Source organism: Alexandromys fortis, unplaced genomic scaffold (assembly GCF_014885135.2).
Source record: "Alexandromys fortis isolate MF-2015 unplaced genomic scaffold, M_Fortis_MF-2015_v1.1 scaffold_61, whole genome shotgun sequence".
In the NCBI taxonomy this organism is placed as follows: Eukaryota; Metazoa; Chordata; class Mammalia; order Rodentia; family Cricetidae; genus Alexandromys; species Alexandromys fortis.
The window spans coordinates 10,360,002-10,379,857 of NW_026067962.1; the positions used below are offsets into that span (position 1 = coordinate 10,360,002).

Here is a 19,856-nt window from a genome sequence, read left to right on the forward strand (position 1 = left end):
TGCATACATATATTGTATATATAATAAATAAATATTAAAAAAAAAAGGCAAACAGAAAATAAGAATGGTAGCACAGACCTGTAATCCCAGCGCTCGGAAGGTGAAGGAGGCAAGAGAACGAAGAGTTCAAAGCCATCGCTGGCTGTAGAGAAAGCTTGAGGGTTACCTGGGTTACATGAGACCCTGTCCTCAACCCCATCCAAAAATATATATATGGAAATTATGGGGAAAAATTACAAAACCGTGATTAATTCCTTCAACATTTTGTTAAAATATATTAACGTTTGGGCTGGAGAGATGGGTAAAATTATTTTCTGTGCAAAAATTTAACCTGAGTTAAATTCCCTAGAACTCATAAAAATGGGCACGAGTACACATGCTTGTAAACCTAGCTTTGCTGGGCAAGAGACAAAGAACCCAAAGAGTTCTACAGTCAGACAACATGGTCAAGAGTCTCAGGTTCACTGAGAGGCCTGGTCTCAAGGCAATAAAACAAAGAGAAACAGCATTAGACAACTGACATCTTCCTCTGGGATGTGCAAGCATGGGTCTCCTATTCCTACATACAATGTGCCCCTCACACACTCACACTCACTCTTTCTATCACACACACAGTGTATGTGTGGATACCTGGTCTGAAGATACAGATATGAAAATGATAATATAGGTAATTCATATTTCAAGATTATTTTCTGTACCCAATATCCCATTATTTTTATACTGACTACATAATAAATTTAACTCATTGAAACTGTACTATTTTTTTAATTACAAAAACATATTACTTTAAATTACGGTTTTCCCCTTTTTTCCTATTTAACTTCTTTTCAGGTCAGGTGTTGTGCTAGGCCACTTTTAATCTCAGCACCTGGGAGGCAGACCTGGGTGGACCTTGTGAGTTTGAGGCTGCCCAGCCAGGGCTGGAGAAACTTATACCTCTTGTTACCTTTTATAGATAAAATAAACAAAAGCTATCCATGGAACTTTTCTTGCCCTTCTTGGTAGACAGTCTCACTCTCATCATCTTTCATCTGGGTTTGCAGCAAGAGACTCTCTTACCTATGCAAAGTTCCAGCTTCTGACTCCAATCAGACCTATTCTACAGTCATTCCTATACAGTCATCTCCACAGAGCAGAGCCTTAGCCTCTACTGCAAAACCTTTCACTGACTATACTATACTATATTACCATGCTTACCTTTCGCTATTTTTAGGGGGTTTGGATCTGAGTTGGGCATATTTTATAAACAAGAATTTATATAGCCCAGGCTAACCTTGAACTTACTATGTAACTAAAGATAACCTAGATTCTGATCCTCCTGCCTCTGAGCGCTGAAATTTCAGTAGTGACCAACCACACTCATATGTACCTCATTGATGTTCTTAGATGAAATAACCCAAGAACAGGAATTCTGTTTCTAATTCGCACTGCTGAAAACAGTGCACCACCCTCAAAAATAAGATGTAAAATGCAGCTATTTAACACACAGGAAAAGAGCCACCAAACATCACCTATCATTATTATATATACATCAGCAGGGCATGAGCTCACATTTGTAATCTCAGCACTCAGAAGGTGAGGCAGGAGGACCACCAAAAGTTCAAAGCCAGTAGGGGACAGTTAGCAGGCTCCAGGGCAGCCAGGGCAGCATGGTAAGACCTAAAAGGGTCTCACTTTAAAAGGGGGGAGGGTATATTATAATTCAGCCCCGTGGGGTGACTCATGCCTTTAATCCTAGCACTCCAGAGGAAGAGATAAGTAGATGTCTGAGTTCCAGGCCAGCCTGGTCTCCAGAGCAAGTTCCAGGACAGAGAAACCCTGTCACAACGACAGGAAAAAAACAACACTATAATCCTATTCACACTGTTACCTGAACCTAACACATTACCTAACACAGAAGACTTCAAATGATTACTGACAGACTCAATGGAATAGCCCCAGTTCAGAGCTTCAGAAGCAAAGATTAACTGCTCTAGGTCACACAACTACAAAAGGTCACGGGTGATGCTACCCTCCACAACGCACGTCTAATTCTAAAGCTCAGAATGGATTCTATACAAACATATACTAATCTTTTGTTGAGAACGGACTTAATTTTTATTTTACTGCTTGAAAAATAAAACCCAACCAAATAAACCTCTTTCTTTCCTCTGATTGTCCTGTAGTTATTTACAGAAGCCATTCACGTTTATTTACTGTGTGCCCAAGCCCTGCCTGTGAAGGTCAAAAGTACTACTTGTCGGAGTGGTTTTCTCCTCTCCGTAAACGGGTACGAGGCTCGGAACTTGAGTTCTCAAGCCTGGAGGCAAGCTCCTTTCACGCTGAGCAATCTCACAGGCTCCGGAATCTGCATTTTTCGGTTTACTTCAGTGTTCCAAACTTGGCAATTCAATTCCTTTGCCTATATAAGATGTACCTGAAATTCAAATGACCATAAAACTGCAACTCTTTAGTCAGTGCCGTTGTTCACAGTACTATTCTTCCACGGTTAATTACTAGATTTTCTACGGAGTACGTCCTATAATGAATGAAAAACTGCAGTAAATGGAACACTGGTCACCTTGATCTAGGCCTGAAGGAACTCTGCAAGCCTTCACCAAGCACATCGGCATTTCCTCCAGCATGCTTTTAATTCTGTTGCAGAGTAGCCACTAAGCCTGACAGACAAGCAGCCCCTTTCTTCGCTGCCGGGATCCACGCGGGGCCAGCTTCAAATGACAACCGCCTTCCTGACCTTGACTAAGTTAGGGGTCAATTCCCCTGCCCAAAACCGCCGCCGCTACAGCAGCTGAGCATCCCAGCCGCTCCGAGGACGAAGGCCGCGGCGACCCTACCGCCGCCAGCTGGCCCGTCCAGCGCCCTGGGGTCTCCCGGGACCAAAGCTAAAGGAGGCATGATGAGCGGGCCACGGTGGAGACAGTGCCCGGGTTCACCCCGAGCCCCTTACCCACTGAGCGGTGAGGCCAGCCGCCCTGGCCCGCAGCGCCAAGGAGAACATGGCGGGCCACAAAGTTCTCCAATCCCGGCTGCTCTGGGCAGACTCCCGACGAACGGGACTGGCGGCCCGGCGCGCGCGCTCCCGGGCCAAGGACGCACGGCGCGCGCGCTCACGTACCCGGGCCTCGCGACCCGGGTGTCCGGAACAGTGCTCGACTCCGGAAGAGCGCGCGGAGACTGCTGGGACCGGCGGGCAGACCCGGAAGTCCAACCTCTAAAAGGCCGGGAAAGTGGAGCCGCTGCGTGTAGTGGAGGACGTTGACCGATATAGTGTGTAAATCCAAGCCTAGGGCCCGAGAAAGCTGGGAAAAGTTCCGGACTATCAACTCCATTCTCTCTGGCAGGTTTCGGATTGCCCCTTGCCCACGGCTGCCCCTTCCTCTGGGATCGGACGCGGCGGGTGCCTGACCCTTTAAGGCTTGGAGAACCCAGTCAAAGAACCGCTGCAGGCGCGCAGAAAGCCAGGTCGAGACAGAGAAAACCTCTGAACGGGTCTGAGTATTCTTGAAACTGTGCTTAGATGCTGAAGAAAGAAAAGGAAACGGGTATAGACAGTCACGAAAAAAGTAGTTTGAAAATAATAAAGTGGAGTCTTTAAGGAGAGAGTAAAATAATACCAAAAGAACAAGCACATAAGATTGGGAGATACCATAACACAGGGTATTTGGAACCTATATAGGGCTGGATTAAATGGTTTAAAATAGGAACAGAAAATGAAAGAATAGCCGGGCGATGGTGGTGCACGCCTTTAATCCCAGCACTCGGGAGGCAGAGGCAGGAGGATCTCTGTGAGTTCGAGACCAGCCTGGTCTACAGAGCTAGTACCAGGACAGGCTCCAAAGCCACAGAGAAACCCTGTCTCGAAAAAAAAAAAAAAAAAGAAAGAAAGAAAGAAAGAATAAATTACTTAGCTGAGATTGGCTTGATACCAATTATGATTACTATCATTCTGGTATTTCATATTTAACTCCTTGTTTTAAGTTTTTCTCGAGACAGGGTTTCCCAGTGTAGCCCTGGCTGTCCTGGAACTCACTCTGCTGTCCTCGAACTCACACCTTCCTCTGCCTCCCTAGTGCTGTTATTAAGGTCGTGTGCCACCACCACTCGGCTTCATATTTAATTCTTAATAGCCATAGTGGTTTTCTGTGCCTTCTCAAAAAAAAAAAATTAGAAATACAGGAAAAAGAAAAATACAAAAGGTGTTTGGTTCAGGTATCCTTACCTGCTCAGCCATCTTACCAGGAATACCTTTAAAAATTTAGATTAGCCAGGCGATGGTGGTGCCTGCTTTTAACCCCAGCACTCAGGAGGCAGAGGCAGGCAGATCTCTTTTGAATTCAAAGACAGACTGAGTTCCAGGACAATCAGAGCTGTTACACAAAAAAATCCCGTTTTGAAAAATAAAAAAAAAATTTAAAAAGAGATTTATGTGTATAAGTGTTCTTCCTGTTCGCCAAGTGCATGACTGGATCAGAAGAGGGCATCAGAACCTCTGGAACTGGAGTGGTTTTCATGTGAGACAGTCAACCTGGCATTGCTTAATCTACTTTAGTGAAGTCTCCTGTTACTCGAAGCAAAAAACACTCTCACTGATAAACATGTAATCATCATCTTCCAGCCAGAGACTGGGTAGGCAAGCTGTTTCCACTACACAAAAGATTTTCATTCAGCTAAAAGATTTATTGGGTACCTTTCATATGCTAAATATAGTTAGTGACAGAGGCTAACTCAAAGAGAATGGGAAATTCTTACAGAGGTTGTAATCAGGTGACAAGTGCAGGAAAAGTGGAGGCAGGCATGTTGAGATACCTCAATGACCAGTCTGGACTAGGAGGTCAGTGAACCCCAATAAACTATAATGAGACCGTGTTTCAAAAATCCATGCAGTATTAATATCTATTTGGTATGTTTCTTTGAATTTGTAACATGATCTGATTTTAGTTGTAATAAGAATTAACCTGTGGGTCCAATCTAGGCATTCTACATATATATGACAGTTGCGTAGCTTGGTCTACTTGTGAGACTCCTAACAGTGAGAGCAGGGGCTGTCTCTAATGCTTTGGCTGGCTCTTGATAGGTCATGCTTTGTTGACACCATGGGAGGCCTGAATAGAAACAGGAGTGGATGGAGGAGTGTTAAGGGATGGTAGGGGGAGGGAGTGGGGAGAGAGGAGGGAGGGGAAACTAGTTGGGATGAGCACGTGAAACACAAGAAAACAGTGAAGGGAAGAGACAAGGATAAGCTAAAAGCCCAAGGTGGTGGGCACTTGTTATCAGAGCACTCTGAAGGTTGAGGATCACGTAGACTGTGTCTAAAATATCTACAGCTGAAATAGCATGGTGTTTATCATAGCTGCTACTGAAGAGATCGATACAGGAATTTTCAGAGATGATAAAACAAACATCAAGAAGGCAGTGATTTGCCCTCCACCTGTTTCATTATGGAAAATATCGAAGGAATACAAGAGCACAATGAATACTTGTTCAGAAAGATGTACCATGCACCATCAACAGTCATTTCTACCTCCCACTTCCTAGCATTCCAAAGTCAATTCCAGCTAGCCTATCATTTTATACTCTAAAACAAAGGTTCAGGAGCCAAAGCCTTTGATGTCCTAGTTCACTGTGTAGAAGCCCTTTGTCTTAAATATTGTCATTTTTATAGGCAATCTTTCTTTGGACTGTCAACTTCTAAATAAAGACATGGAGACTTTTTATTAATTATGAAAGCTTGGCCTTCGCTTAGGCTTGTTCCCAACTAGCTCTTAAAACCTAAATTAACCCGTTTATATTAATCTACATTCTGCCACATGGCTCATCATCTCTCTGTAGCACCATAAGTCTTACTTCCTCCACATCTAGCTCCAAATCCTTCCAGCTCTAATTCTAAACACACACCCCTTCCTCTCTCTCTCCAGAAGCCCTGCCTAACCTCTCCTGCCTAGCTATTGGCTGTTCAGCTCTTTATTAAAACAATCAAAAGGTGCCTTAGGCAGGTGAGAAAAGACAGAGACAAATCTTTGTTGTAGGAGGCCACTTGTTTGTTCCTGGCTGCTCAGACCCGAAATAACCACACAGAAGCCATATTATTTGCAATACTGCTTGGCGAGTAGCTTAAGCGTATTTCTGGCTAACTGATATCTTAATTTAACCCATCTCCATTAATCTGTGTACCTCCACATGGCCGTGGTTTACCAGCAAAATTTCAGCATGTTTGTCTCTGGTGGCAGTTCTTTTGGCTTCTCCTGACTTTGCCTTCTTTCTCCCAGCATTCAGTTTAGTTTTCTTTCTATATTCTGTCCTGTGCAGGCCTAAGGCAGTTTCTTTATTAACCAATGGTATTCAGAGCATACAGAGAGGAATCCCATATCACATCCCCTTTCTGTTTAAACAAAAAGAAAGGTTTTAACTTTAACATAGTAAAATTACATATAACAAAACAGGTATCAAGCAAGAATTACAGTTATATCTACTTTATCTTTTATCACAACTAAGGAAAACTATAATTATCTATTCTTCAACTCCATCAGACTCCAGAAGGTTATATTACCTAAGTAACCAGGAAGTGCATTGTAAACAATGTCCAAAACTCTAGAAGTGACAGAGACTTCTCGCTGCCTGGACAGTCACCCAAAGTTCTTCTGTATCATTGGGGCATCCATCTTTAGCTTCTAGGCCCAATAGTATCCAGCAGATTTTCCCAGGAAGCAGAAAATTTCAAAGACAGTTCTACATATATTGGCAGTTTGCCAGTCACTTTCTTCTTTGTCCTGAAGAATATCTGGCAGACTCTTTCATGAAGCAGAAACCCCAAAGGACTGTCTTTAGGCAAGTTCAACAATCATTTCTCTGTGGGTCCTGCATGTCCAGTTCATCAAGCAGTCCAGGCAAGAGCAGTTTCTTGCCTAGATGGCTAACAAACTCCATAAGGAGCCTCTTAGGTGCTCCATCTTTCTCTTGTCGTAATTGGTGCTGCCAGGAGCAGATGTGTCTCACTGTCATGATGAAAAGTCCTAAGTTCTTAAAACATTTTAAATGCTGAACAGGTGGTGGTGGTGCATGCCTTTAATTCGAGCACTCGGGAGGCAGAGGCAGGCAGATCTCTGTGAGTTTGAGGCCAGCCTGGTCTACAAGAGCTAGTTCCAGGACAGGCTCCAAAGCTACAGAAAAACCCTGTCTCAAAAACAAACAAAACATTTTAAATGCCATATTCTGTAGTCTTTGAAAGGTTTGAAGAATGCCTATTCATCTGAAATGCATCTCTGTACATCTAGAAAATCTAATTAACATGACTATAAGCTTGACTATTATAAATTACTATTAACCAGCATTTACTAATTATACATTACATTTTTAAATGAACTGTGAAAACAAAATACTTTAATCAAGAGCAGAAATATACATATAACAAAATTGATCTTAAATTGGTATCAATAAACCAAGATCTATACCAATGCAAAGTATTCATCTCTATATCACATCTTCACATAGATTATCCCCCCGTTTAGTCCAATAAAAGGCTTTTCTTTAAGAACAATTATCAGGTAAGAATTCTGTTCACAATGTCCAGTCCATTTGTATTTGGCAATTTCAGAGAAAATACTATATATCTATCCTATGCTGGTGAGTCCAAAGCTTTGTACCTTAATGACTTTCTTTCATAAGTTGTATTATAAACCTAAAAGTACCTTTTAGACCTTAAAACATTTTCCTAGATAAACAACTTAAGCTTTTGTCTCTCAACCTTTACAAACTTTACATCTGTTTTGTGAGTTTCTTTTCTGAATTTGGTAGCAAAGAAAACTGTAAGGCTATACCAATCTTCAAGCCCATCAGATACCTGAAAAGATAAAATATTACCTCAGTAAACAGGAAGTGCAGAGCAAGCAGCTTCCAAAACTATAGAACTGACAGAGACAGCTGGCTGCCTGGACAACCACCCAAGGTTCCTCTGCAACATTAAAGCATCCATCTTCAGCCTACAGGACCAGATTATCCAACAAATCTCTGTGAATCAGGAATGTTGAAGGACCAACCTACCTTGTCCTGGTAAAGTTTGGCAGTTGACTTCTTTTGTATCCTGCTTGTCCAATTTGGACAGCATACTGTCAGCAGCTGAGGCAAAGGCAGTTTCTTGCCCAGTGGCTAGGCTGCCACATTTAAAGCAAACTCCATATGGAGGTTCTTCAATGACTTATCTTCTTTGAAGTAGATGCTGCCATCTTTGGTGCTACCAGGAGTAGACATAGCTCACCATCATGATACACCTTAAGTTATTAAAACATCACAAATGCCATATTATATAGATCTCTGGCATGTTTGAAGATCATCTATCTAAAAATATATCTGTTTGACCTTGAAAACGTACATGAGGCTAAGTAAAACTTATTTCTTGCAGGACAGAGAAAAGCCTGGCTCGAGTTTGAGTGAGGATGAGACAGCAGAAATTAGGTAGATGCCCCTCCAGTCAGAGGGAGAGTTTGGCTGTCTCTTATTGAAAAGAGGTACCCCACATCACACCATGTCACTTAAGCTATATAAGCTGACGCTCACAGTAATAAACTGAGTTCCTGTTTGACTTGACTCCCTATCACCTCTGATTGTCCTGGAATGAGCATCCTGCATCATAGGGCTACAGAAATGAGAGGATAGCATACTCACCTTTCCCTGGGGATTAAGGAGGCTCAAGAAGCCAGGAAGCTGCATTGGTACAATACCTCAAACAAGAGCAGAAAAATATATACAGTATATTTTAATACAGTATGTCATAATAAAAATAACCTTAAATTTGCATCAATATAAAAAATCCATACCGACATAAAATATTTGAGACTAGTAGTTGCTTTTTAGTTTAAAAGTACATTCAATAATCTCCTTTTTTCCTATCATTCTTTTATCCACTTCTCTTTTCATCCCCATCTCTTCTTTTACAACACTAGATATGAGAGAAAAAAAGGATAGTGGGAAGAAAAAGAAAGAAATCCCTTAATCTCATTTTCTTTCTTTAGTTTTCTCCCTGACCATGACCAATAACAATTTGCAACCAACCCACCCAAATGACAACATACATCTATAACCCAATGAATGACCCAAAACTACTCACCCCACCTCTTCGGAATGTGGGCTTTGTGTTTTTAAATTGCTTCCTATTGTCTGGGGGCAATGCCATCTTTAAGGGACCCTGAGAAAATTGGGATGATGGTCAAGTCCTGGGAGAGTTAGCTGTTGTTCAGTCTTGGTGTGATGGAAAAGTGCAAGGCTTAACTGAAGTGATGGCTGGAGTAGTCTGAGGCTAGACCATCTCAGCTAGCCACTTTGAGGCTGTCCTGAATTCAAATTTTTGAGAAACAGAAAAGGAAGCATTCTGTGATGCCGGATTACTTGGGCTACTTGTCTCTATTGATGTCTGATCCTTTTGTTCTGAAAACATACAAACTTTTAAAGGTACCATACATACCTTCATTGACACAAGTATGGAATGTGAGGTGTGCACAAGTCAGCTAAAGATGATTTTCTGTTCTATGTTTGAGCAGATAAAAGGTACCTGTGAACTTTATATATCCATTTGGACTATATGACCAAACTGTTATGAGGACTCTGTAGTCAACAAGATTTATCATGTCTCATCCAGTCTCAGGGTTGCTCCCATGTAGAGCAATCAGCATATATATATAACCTGTCTTGCAGTTTTTCTCTTTGTTTCTTCCTTCATGTCTGTAGTAAAGATTTTCAGGAGGTCTCCCCAAGTCAAATCTGATCTTCATTTATTTTGAAGGAATCCATAACTTTTCTTTTCCTGTGGAGACAAAGACATAACCTCTCCCCCCAACACAATACATTTTCTGACTCTGAAGATAAGACATCCTTAAAATATACAGGATGCTTTAATTCAGCAGTTTTACCCCCACAAGCCAATGCCTCTTGGCAGCTGTTGTTTTTTGCTCATCAACATTTAAAAAAAAATTAACCAGGTGGTGGAGGTACAAGCCTTTAATCCCAGCACTCAGGAGGCATTGACAGGTGTATCTCTGTGAGTTTGAAGCCAGCCTGGTCTACAGCATAAGTTTCAGGACAGCCAGGACTGTATCACAGAGAAACCCTGTCTCAAAAGACCAAAACAAACAAACAAACAAACAAAAAAGAGTTAATAAAGCATTATGTATTATCTCTAGTGGTCTTTATTGCCTTTTTCTGTTTATTAAGCATATCTTTTAAAGTACAATTGGATTTTTCTATAACAGCTTGTCCTGTAGGATTCAGTGGTATACCTGTAATATGCCTTATGTTGTAGTATGTAAAAACTGTTTCATTTTACCAGAGACATATTCTAGAGTATTGTCAGTTTTAATTTGTAAAGGTATTCCCAATATAGCCATAACTTCTAATAAAAGTGTAATTATAGAGTCAGCCTTCAGAACTTAAAGCAGTTGCCCATTGAAATCCCGAATATGTATCGATGATATGGTGCACATGCCTTTTCTGTCTTAACTACTAAAACTGCTCTGACTTAATATCTGGTTATTAATGGCTGTATCCAGAGCAGTGCTGTTTAATTGTACTGCAGATGAGTTTCTTTGCTGACCTGAAATGGCCAAATTGAATTTAATGTCAGAGCCTGCAAGAAGCTCCTCTAGGGCATTTCCCAACAAGGGCGTTACCTTGTTTGTTCCTAATTGATCCGCATTCATTAGTCCAGTGCTGGACTTTGCCACACCTTCTGCATACTCCAGAAGGCTGTGGGCTTTTGCTTGGATTATCTGTAGGAAAAACAAAACGAAGCAAAACAAAACAAACAAACAAAACGCCTTGCCTACAATCCTCTTTCAAATGAATCCCCTTGCTTAATACAAAACATCTGACATTTTGATTTCTTAAGAGTTTTAGAAGTTTCTTCTCCTATTGAAGTAGCATAAGGGTGAGATCCAATATCAGCCATGTTGCTAATCTATTCTTCTATAGCTGCTGATCTTGCCTTTAAAGGCTTAATCACCCTTTGCATTCCAAAGCCTTATTTTCAAACGCCAAAGAGTCTATTAATATTCATCTGACTTCTGGATCTGATACTTTTTCTACTTATAGCTGAAGCCAATCTTCGAAAAAATCTGTGAAGGCTTCTCCTGGGCCCTGTAAAATGTCAGTAAGCAGTTCAGACCTTTTTCCTGTTTCTTTTACCTTGTCCCAAGCACTTAAAGCTGTTCTACCACACAGTGCCAAGGAGGCATCATCATAGTCAACCTGCATTTGTTTCTCAGCATATGGACATTCACCTAGCAACTGATCTTGGGAAACAGTGGTACCTCTAGCCCTAGTTCTCTCTCCTATATCCCTAACCTCTAACCTCCTCCTTCTCCCATGCTTGTCACTGTAACTGAGGACCAGCTTCTAATACTAGAGGACAGCAGTTACATTCTCTGCACCCACAGGAGAGCTCACAGCCATCCTTAACTCCAGTTCCAGGGATCTGGTTCCCTCTCCTAGCCTCTCCAGGCATCAGGCATGCAGGTAATATATAAACATACATTCAGGTATAACACCCACATACGTAAAATTAAAAATGATTTTCTTTTTAAGAAATCCCTTTGTTTTTGTTTTTAAAGAGGAAGAAGAGACCTCGTGTTAAGCCTGTCTCTAGCCTGGACTCTGGGAATCTTTTCCCAGGTTAGGAAAACTACTGGTATAACCGCGTCCAAACCTTCAGTTTGAGATGCGAAGGTATGCTTGAATATTTGAACATGACTGGCAGGCAAGCAGGCTTAGAGGCAAGGAATCGTGGCAACGAAGCAGACGAGGGTCCGGAGACCCCTCCCCACTGGCCCCTCTCCAGCCTCAGTAACTGGCAGATGAGATAATGCAAGCACGACACTGCGTGATGTCCCCTCCATCTGGCATCAGCTGAAGAGTCCAGCCAGGGGCTGTCTGCCTGCAGGGAGAGGTCTCCAGCATCCTGGAGGCGGCTGCCTGAGCCTGCAGCTTGCCCTATGAGTTGACTGCTGTGTAGCCTCTGGGCCACTACTTGCTCCCCTGAACTGTGCCGGGGCCTTTCCCACTGCAAGGAAAATTCCAGTAAAGGCACCTCCAACTGACAAGCACCTCAGCCATGCTGCTTGGCCACCTCCCGGCACCCAGTCCGCCAACACATAAAAGGGCACTGTTCTGCCAATGCCCCTTTGCTAGCCCAGTCCAGCACAGCAGCTCCTGCCTGCGGCTGTCCCTCCCAGACACCATCAGCCCCAATTCCAAAACTGTTATGCAGAGACCTGGCGCAGCTACTGCCCCCTGGCCCAGTGCGTGCTAAGGGGCGAGGAACTGGAGACCAGCCAAGATCCTGAACCAAGGGAGGTGACTTTTCCTCAGAACCAGAACTTTCTGGCCCCCAGCCACCCATCACTTTTCCTCACACCTGTGCAGCAGGAGGCTAAAGCCTGGGTCTGAATCCCTGTGGACCTTGATCTAAAGATCACAAACCTGAGACCTGTGCCCGGGAAAGAATGCAAGGGTACAGAATCCTGAGCTGGCAGGGGAAATAGCCAGGCACACATGAGCGGAATGCAGCCAAGAAACACAGAAAGACAAACAGCCAAGACCAGAGAAATCCACCCGAAGTATGCGACAGGGAAACAGTCAGTCAAGGCTCAGGCAGCCTTCACTCTAGGTTCTCAGTCTTCCTAATGCTGTGACCGTTTATACAGTTCCTCTGTTGCGATGGCCCTAACTTTAAAATTATTTTTGTTACTTAATAATCATAACTTTGCCACTATTACGATTCGTAAGGTAAATATCTGATATGCAGATTATTTTGATGTGCAACTCGCAGGTTGAGAATCATTTCTCTAGAAACTCAAGAAGGTTTAGGTGCAGAGCAGACACAGTAGTTAGGTCGGCTCCCCTGGGTAGGAAACACCTGTCCCAGACTAAATCCTAGCCAGTGTCCTAGTAAGAGAGGATTAAAGATGCTAAGAGGGTTTGGTACACGTCCCAGCCTGCCGACCCTCACTCCAGCTAGGTCTATGGCTCAGGCCTCTAGTCCCCAAACACCTGCTCTGCGATGGGCTGATGTGAGCCCCGATTCCCAGACACATATTCCCATGACTACCTTCCCTGCTTTAGTCTGAGCTGGACCCCAAAGAGGCTCAGACGTTTCATCAAACCCATGCCCTGCTGGAAGCATCCCATATCTAGAAAGATCTTTTTATCTGACTGTAATCCTCTGTCTAGATCTTCTTGCTTATTCCTAACCTGGTGGTGTTCCTGCCTCTTTCTGCCCTGGGACCCCAACGCTCCAAGGTGTGTTGCCACCATGGCACAGGGGGTTCAGGTCTCTGCAGGGGGACAAGTTGGCTGTTGTGTGACAAGACTTTTCCTGGGGAGACGCAACGCAAGCCAAGCCTACTCACCCCAGAGAGGGAGCCCACGACCGATCAAAGTAGGAATACCATCAAAGTCCAACTTGGTGAACCAATGAGTTTTATTGGGGTTACTAACACGAGAAGGGGGTGAGGGCTACTTACAGGGGCGGAAATGACTCACGGACAGCTGCATTACCACAATCTGAGCTGCAAAGAAGAGTGAGTACGAGTCTAGACCAGCTGCCTGGAAGAAACAAACCAGCTGACCTGCCCGGACTCAGTTTAGAGCAACCGAGTCATTTAGATACTTCCTGCCGGTTGAGCTGTGGGCAGGCTGTGCGATGTGCCAGGGTTCCCAGCGTTTTCGAGCGGTCACTTATGCTGGGATAGGTTTTGATGAGTTTGTATTGCAGGTCTGGGATTGTAAAGTGAGGACTAGTTCCTCCTCCACTGGGGAACCAGCTGAGGCCTTTCCCTTAAAGGGGAAGGAGCGCCTCCTGCTGGAAAAGAGGATCACAGGCCTAAAGGGAGATTTCGCTTTGACAGTTTTAACGCCCAGATTTTTAGCTGTCCCCCACAAAGGCATACCACACCCTTCTCAATTTGCATCTCCAAAGCAGGTGGCGTCCAGTTCTGTCCAGTTAAGAGACTCCCCTCCCCCCCCGCCACAGGTGTATGGCTGTGTGTGAGTCACCACAGTCTGTTTCCATGAAGAATTTGACTACTCCGTGTCAGATCATACCATACGTGTTCGTTCTATATGGAATTTTAAAAAGAGAGTTGGGAACTAAGGGCCTTTAACAGAGGTAAACATAAGAAAAGCAGGATCTTCTAAAAGATTTATTAAGCAGAGATGGCTAGAGAAGAGGGGACGTTTGAGGGACTTCTTCTTGATATCCGGTGATAGGGCACATGTAGGGCGTCGGCTTCTTAGAGTTGAAAACAGAAGAGATCCGGGGCTCAAAGATCTGGGCCAAGCCACAGAGTAAGGCGGCTTCCCGGTCTGAGCCCGGGCTGACCGCATTCCAGAGAGCCGGAAGTCCGAGAGCTGCGCAGGCGGGCGCTAGGACCCGGGGGTGCGGGCGGCGCGGAAGGGGGCGCGGAAGCCAGCGGAGCGGGTTTGCGGGGCAGCCCCGGCGGGGTCGCGCAGGTGAGGACGCCGCCTTGGGTCGGGCGTCTGAGCCAGGCAGGTGCGGACAGCGACCTTGCGGGTGACCCGGGGAGTCGGGTGAGGGCTTCCGGGGGAAGCTGGGGCTGCAGGGAAGAGGTCCCGTGACTGCCTGGAGTTTCCAGGGCACAGGGTGGGGGAGGATGATGTGCACCAGGGTGCTGGGCACTTCCGAAATTACGAATTGCATGGGAGACACGTGCATGGTGGGTATTGGTGTTTCTGGGTCAGTCCAGTGTTTATTTACCAGATGCCAAGCGCCGGCCATTAGAAACAGGCCATTCGTGCTTTTTAAAAAAAAAGGGGGTGGGGTGGGTGTGGGTGGGGTGAGGTCTCTTGTCAATTTAATATAAAACAATTGTTGATCAGCATGGCTAGGTGCAAGAGAAACACCATCATTGTGGGTTGTTTATGTGTTCATGGGATGCATAAAAAGTGGAAATGAGTAAGCTGGAATTATTGGAGCCCAAGACAGAAAGAACTGCAGTAGCCGCTTGCGGGTAGGGAGGAATTTCTATGTCTCAGAACAAAACTCACGTAAAGACGACTTCTGGTAAACTGCTTTTATTTTTCAGCGACATCGCTATCCTTTCAGCTATTAATTATTTTTCCCCACTAAGAAGGTGGCCTTCAATCCATTCTAGATGATGATTTAGAAACTTCCCCTTGTGGGTGGGGGTGCAAACAGACATCTGTCCCCTCCTTACAGGGCCCCAGGGACAAACCAAAGTACAGTTCCATCCAAGAAGCCCACTTTGGGAACTATCGAGTTGGCTAGGTTTATTTACAGAACGTGGGCGACCCCAGCGCAGCGGAATCACCAGAACGTCATTCTGCATGAAGGATGAGCCCCTCAGCTTCCCAGTGTGTACACTGAGACTTCTAGATGGTGTGTCACTAGGAAAGAATTATATATATCGGGCCAGGAGATGCAGGAGGGAAGGGCAGAACACCTTATCCTCCACCGCCATGAGAGAATGACAGAAGTCAACAGGCCTATCTTGAACTTCACTTTGGAAGTAGTAACAGTTGCCCCGGTGAAGATGACGGCTTTGGGGCTTGGAGGGTAGTGTTCTGTACACACGACACCCCAGACTTTCCCAACCTCTTTGTAAAAATAGATGGCAATATTTAATTCCAGAGTGAAGATCAACAGTTGCAACGATGCTGACTGACCAGTGGGGCTCATTTTCCCCTTAACATCAGGACCACTAAGGGGGCATAGCGCAGGGTTTCAGGATAAGCTGTCTGACAACTGGGACTAAAATAAATGTGAACTCTTAAAAGAGTTTTCAATTGTATGTATGAAAGTGACAGAACATACTGAATGGGATAATTGATTCATATCTGGGCTTGAGCACAAGCTAAGCATTTTATTGTTGAAAATCAAATTGAAATTGTGAGTCCTGATAAATTTACAGACATGAAGAGTGATAGAAGGCCATTGTTGAAGTGAGGTGGGCTGGCGGAATGGCTTTAAGGTGTGTAGGTCTTAGCTAGTGATGAGGATAGTTACAAGTAGTAGTTAGTGTTAGTGGTGACGGGGCATATTTACTCCTGAGAGAAGTTGAATAAAGAGCCACAAGATAGAACAATTAAATGACAATATGGTTATTTTGTTTCTTATACCAGAGCCCATTCTAGGATATGCCTTTCCTAAAAACAGTAACAGAGACTTTTTATAAAAATATTTTTGCCGGGCGGTGGTGGCACGCCTTTAATCCCAGCACTCAGGAGGCAGAGGCAGGCGGATCTCTGTGAGCTCTAGGCCAGCCTGGTCTACAAGAGCTAGTGCCTGTGGACAGGCTCCAAAGCTACAGAGAAACCCTGCCTCAAAAAACTAAAAATAAATAAATAAATAAATAAATATTTTTATTTGGCCAGGCCGTGGTGGTGCACACCTTTAATCTCAGCACTCAGGAGGCAGAGACAGGTAGATCTCTGTGAGTTCGAGGCCAGCCTGATCTACAGAACAAGTTCCAGGACAGGCTCCAAAGCTATACAGAAACCCTGTCTCAAAAACAAACAAAAAAGTTTATTTAATTATCATGTATGTATGAATGTGTATGTTGTATGCATACGTGTGTCTTGTTGAATATATGAAGGTCAGAGGGTGACTTTTGGGAGTGGCTTCTCTCCACCTACCATGCTCAGACCAGCAGGTGGCAACAACTGCCCTTGTCTGCTGAGCTGTCTTGCCAGCCGGAGAATTAATTCTTTAGAAGCATAGGACATGGGGGAAAAGGATAAGGAAGGAAACTAGGTTCTGCCAACTGCACACGTGATTTTGACAGTGGAAATGATTATGCGAAGTTAACAGTATATTTTAATTTAACCCACTCGATCTAAAATGTGACAGTGTCAGCATATAACCAATATAAGATACGAATGCGACACTTAATCTTAAGCCTTTGGTTGTGTGGCGTTCCCCACCTGCGTGCTCCCTGTGTCACCTCACTGGACAGCGCAGGTCTCAGGGGTTCATGCCTGGCTGGAGTCTAAACGCCTCCCTTCGGAGCTCAGTGTTCTTCCACACTTGCTTCTGTTTATCGTTCTTTTTCTTGCTGCTCCTCCAAGGATTCTTACAGGGAAACCACGAGACCTCATTTACCACCCTGCTGCTCGTCTTTGCTCCAACTCTAGCTGTTCTTTATGCCTCACGGAGAGCCGCAGGTAGCATGGAGGAACTTTTCGGGCGTCCTTAACCCACAGTGTTCCTCAGTAAAGCCGGCATCCACAGCCCGGATTAGACCTCTTGTGGGGTCCTGACAGCCAGCCCTAACTCGATGGCGGTGGTATTGCCTGCTCTATCCCAGTCAGTTAAGGACACTTCCCCTAGAGGGCCCCCAGATCAGTGTAATAATTTACACACAACTCCCCTGTGATGGCTAAAGACACTTAATATGATACCAGGCATCCCATAAGGGCCATTGACCTTTGCCCTGGGATGCCTGTGAGACCCTGGTGGCCTGTAGGTGATAGAAGGATAAGATAATGGTGTTCCTGCCTTGAGGTATTTAACCCCTTGCTTTCTGCTTATGTAAACTTGCTATTTAACCCCTTGCTTCTGCTTATCACTGTGGGACTGGGATGGAGTGGTCTTTTTATAACTGTACAAGGGGAAAGAAATGCAACTGAGAGGAAGGGAACAATTTTTATGCCAGTCATGGATTCTATAGCTAATCACAATGTCCACCATTGACCATTGATGTCTGCCTTTGGAAACCCTTCCTTGGGCGTGGCATGCTATTTGGCTCTAAGGCTGCCCTTCCTTCAACCAGAGTAAATTCACTTCATCTAAATTTGAAGTTAGTGTTGGCTCTTTCCTAGTGGAGTAGAAGGCCACAACACTCTCAGCACAGGGGATTCGGTTGTTCTTGTGTCTGTCTCTCTGTGTGTCAATCTGATTTTGTGTTTTACCCATCTGTGTTGTGATCGGGCACTCCACTTAGTAGCTAACCAGCATATACAGACAAGATGAGAGTAAACCGCCATGTTCACTACCATAGTTCTTCAGTGGACCTGCTGCTTCCTTGTTTAGAGGATTTGCGCTTGTCCTACCCTTGAGGACATGTACAGGGACACTCACACATCCAGTTGCAGAGGAGTTCAGCTTAAGAAATGACAGGAAGCTGGGTGGTGGTGGTGAATGCCTTTAATCCCAGCACTCGGGAGGCAAAGACAGGCGGATCTCTGTGGGAAAAAAAAAAGGAAAAACAATAACAGGAAGAACTTACTATTCCCTCCTGATTTTAAAGATGGAATCTCTCGGGCTCTATTTCGGTCAGCATGGCTAGCAAGTTTGCTTGAAGATCAGTGTAGGAGATGAGGAGACATCTTCGAAAGAGTCTAGGCTCACAGGGTTAGGTCCCTGGATGGTTGTGGAGCGGATGTCTCCGCCTTAGTGACATGGTAAACACATGTGCAGAATGAGGGATGACACTGGCTTGGATAGTGGCTCAAGGCTTCCATCCGGGAAGCTGAGAATGTCCTGGTCACTGGACTAGGAGAGAGGAACCCATGCCAAGGAAAAGCTAAAGAGTGGAAGGACCGTCTCAGATCTGGACAAGTCTTGACCCAAAGGAGGAAGGAGAGAGCCAGCAGCATGGAAGCGAGAGCTCAGGAAATCAGCGGAAGGAGCCAAGAGTAGGTGTTAGCTTGGTGAAGACGTTGCTAGGAGATAGTAGGTGGTCATCCCTAGATTTTTATTACTGGGACTAGCAATTGAGGGCAGGGCCAGTTCTTAGTTTAGGAATGGAAAGGTTCATATTAAGAATGACAAACATTGGGTTTGAGAGATGGCTCAGTGGTTAAGAGCATTGCCTGCTCTTCCAAAGGTCCTGAGTTCAATTCCCGGCAACCACATTGTGGCTCACAACCATCTGTAATGACGTATGGTGCCCTCTTCTGGCCTGCAGACATACACACAGACAGAATATTGTATAAATTAATTAATTAAAAAAAAGAATGACAAACATTTTATAAACAGCCCCACAGCTCTTTTAAGGTCCCAATAAAGCCTTTGGTCCTTCCTGTCATACTTAACCCAAAGACACTTACCTCTCTTGCAATCAAGGACTCCAGGGTGGTGCCTAGGGAAATCTGGGGTTTGAAGCCCTTAATTATAAGAGCCTGGTGCCTTAATATCAGTTTTGTACAGTACATCTCTTGCCCATCAGGTCAGTGCTCTTTATAGTGCAATTGCTGCTTTAGTGGCACCAGGGAGCAGAGTTAATTTAACTCAATATAAATAGAGCGCTCTGGTCCTGTGGCTTGGGGTCTATTTTCCTGCATTTGCATGTCTTGCACCCCTGGTTCTGGCCTGGATGAGCAAAGCCTGGATATCCCTCTTCTCAGAAGCATTAGACACTGCCAGATCTGTCTCAGGGACACCTGAGTTCCTCAGATACCCATGTTCGGGAGTCCAGCTCCAGTGGGGTTCAGGTCTCAAAGAGGAGGTGTGACATAGGCAAGGGAAGGAGACCGACATGATCTGAGGGCAAATCAAGATGGCTGCCCATTTATTGAAAATTGACCACACCTTTTATACTCTATAATTGCATTATAGTTTAACTACAAGCAATGTTGAAAGCAGACTTAATGATTCCAGGATGAAAGTCATCATCAGCCTCTTTACAGCATCTTTCTTGAAGCAAAAAACAATAACTTTATCCGGGTGGTGGCGCACACTTTTAATCCCAGTACATGGGAGGCAGAGGCAGGTGGATCTGTGAGTTCAAAGCCAGTCTGATCCACAAGAGCTAGTTCCAGTTTAGGCTCCAAAGCTACAGAGAAACCTTGTTTCGAAAAAACCAAAAAAAAAAAAAAAAAAAAAAAAAAAAAAA

The 19,856-nt window shown here is 44.4% G+C and overlaps 2 protein-coding genes across 4 annotated transcripts in view; one reads left to right on the plus strand and one right to left on the minus strand.

Annotated features, from left to right (window-relative positions):
- Positions 1-3,205, minus strand: part of Ndufv2 (NADH:ubiquinone oxidoreductase core subunit V2) — a 21,667-nt gene extending 18,462 nt beyond the window's left edge. Inside the window, exon 1 of the mRNA XM_050153434.1 lies at positions 2,948-3,205. Within this exon, the coding sequence (XP_050009391.1) occupies positions 2,948-2,998 (51 nt within the window). The 5' untranslated portion in view covers positions 2,999-3,205. The remainder of the gene's footprint in view (positions 1-2,947) is intronic.
- Positions 3,206-14,365: 11,160 nt separating this feature from the next.
- The window catches only part of Washc1 (WASH complex subunit 1), a 14,049-nt gene continuing 8,558 nt past the window's right edge, over positions 14,366-19,856 (plus strand). Inside the window, exon 1 of one of the 3 annotated variants that reach the window (XM_050153516.1) lies at positions 14,366-14,493. The gene's annotated coding sequence lies outside the window, so the exon portion shown is untranslated. Of the gene's footprint in view, positions 14,572-19,856 lie in introns of all 3 variants that reach the window. The other 2 variants (XM_050153513.1, XM_050153514.1) reach the window with 2 other exon arrangements.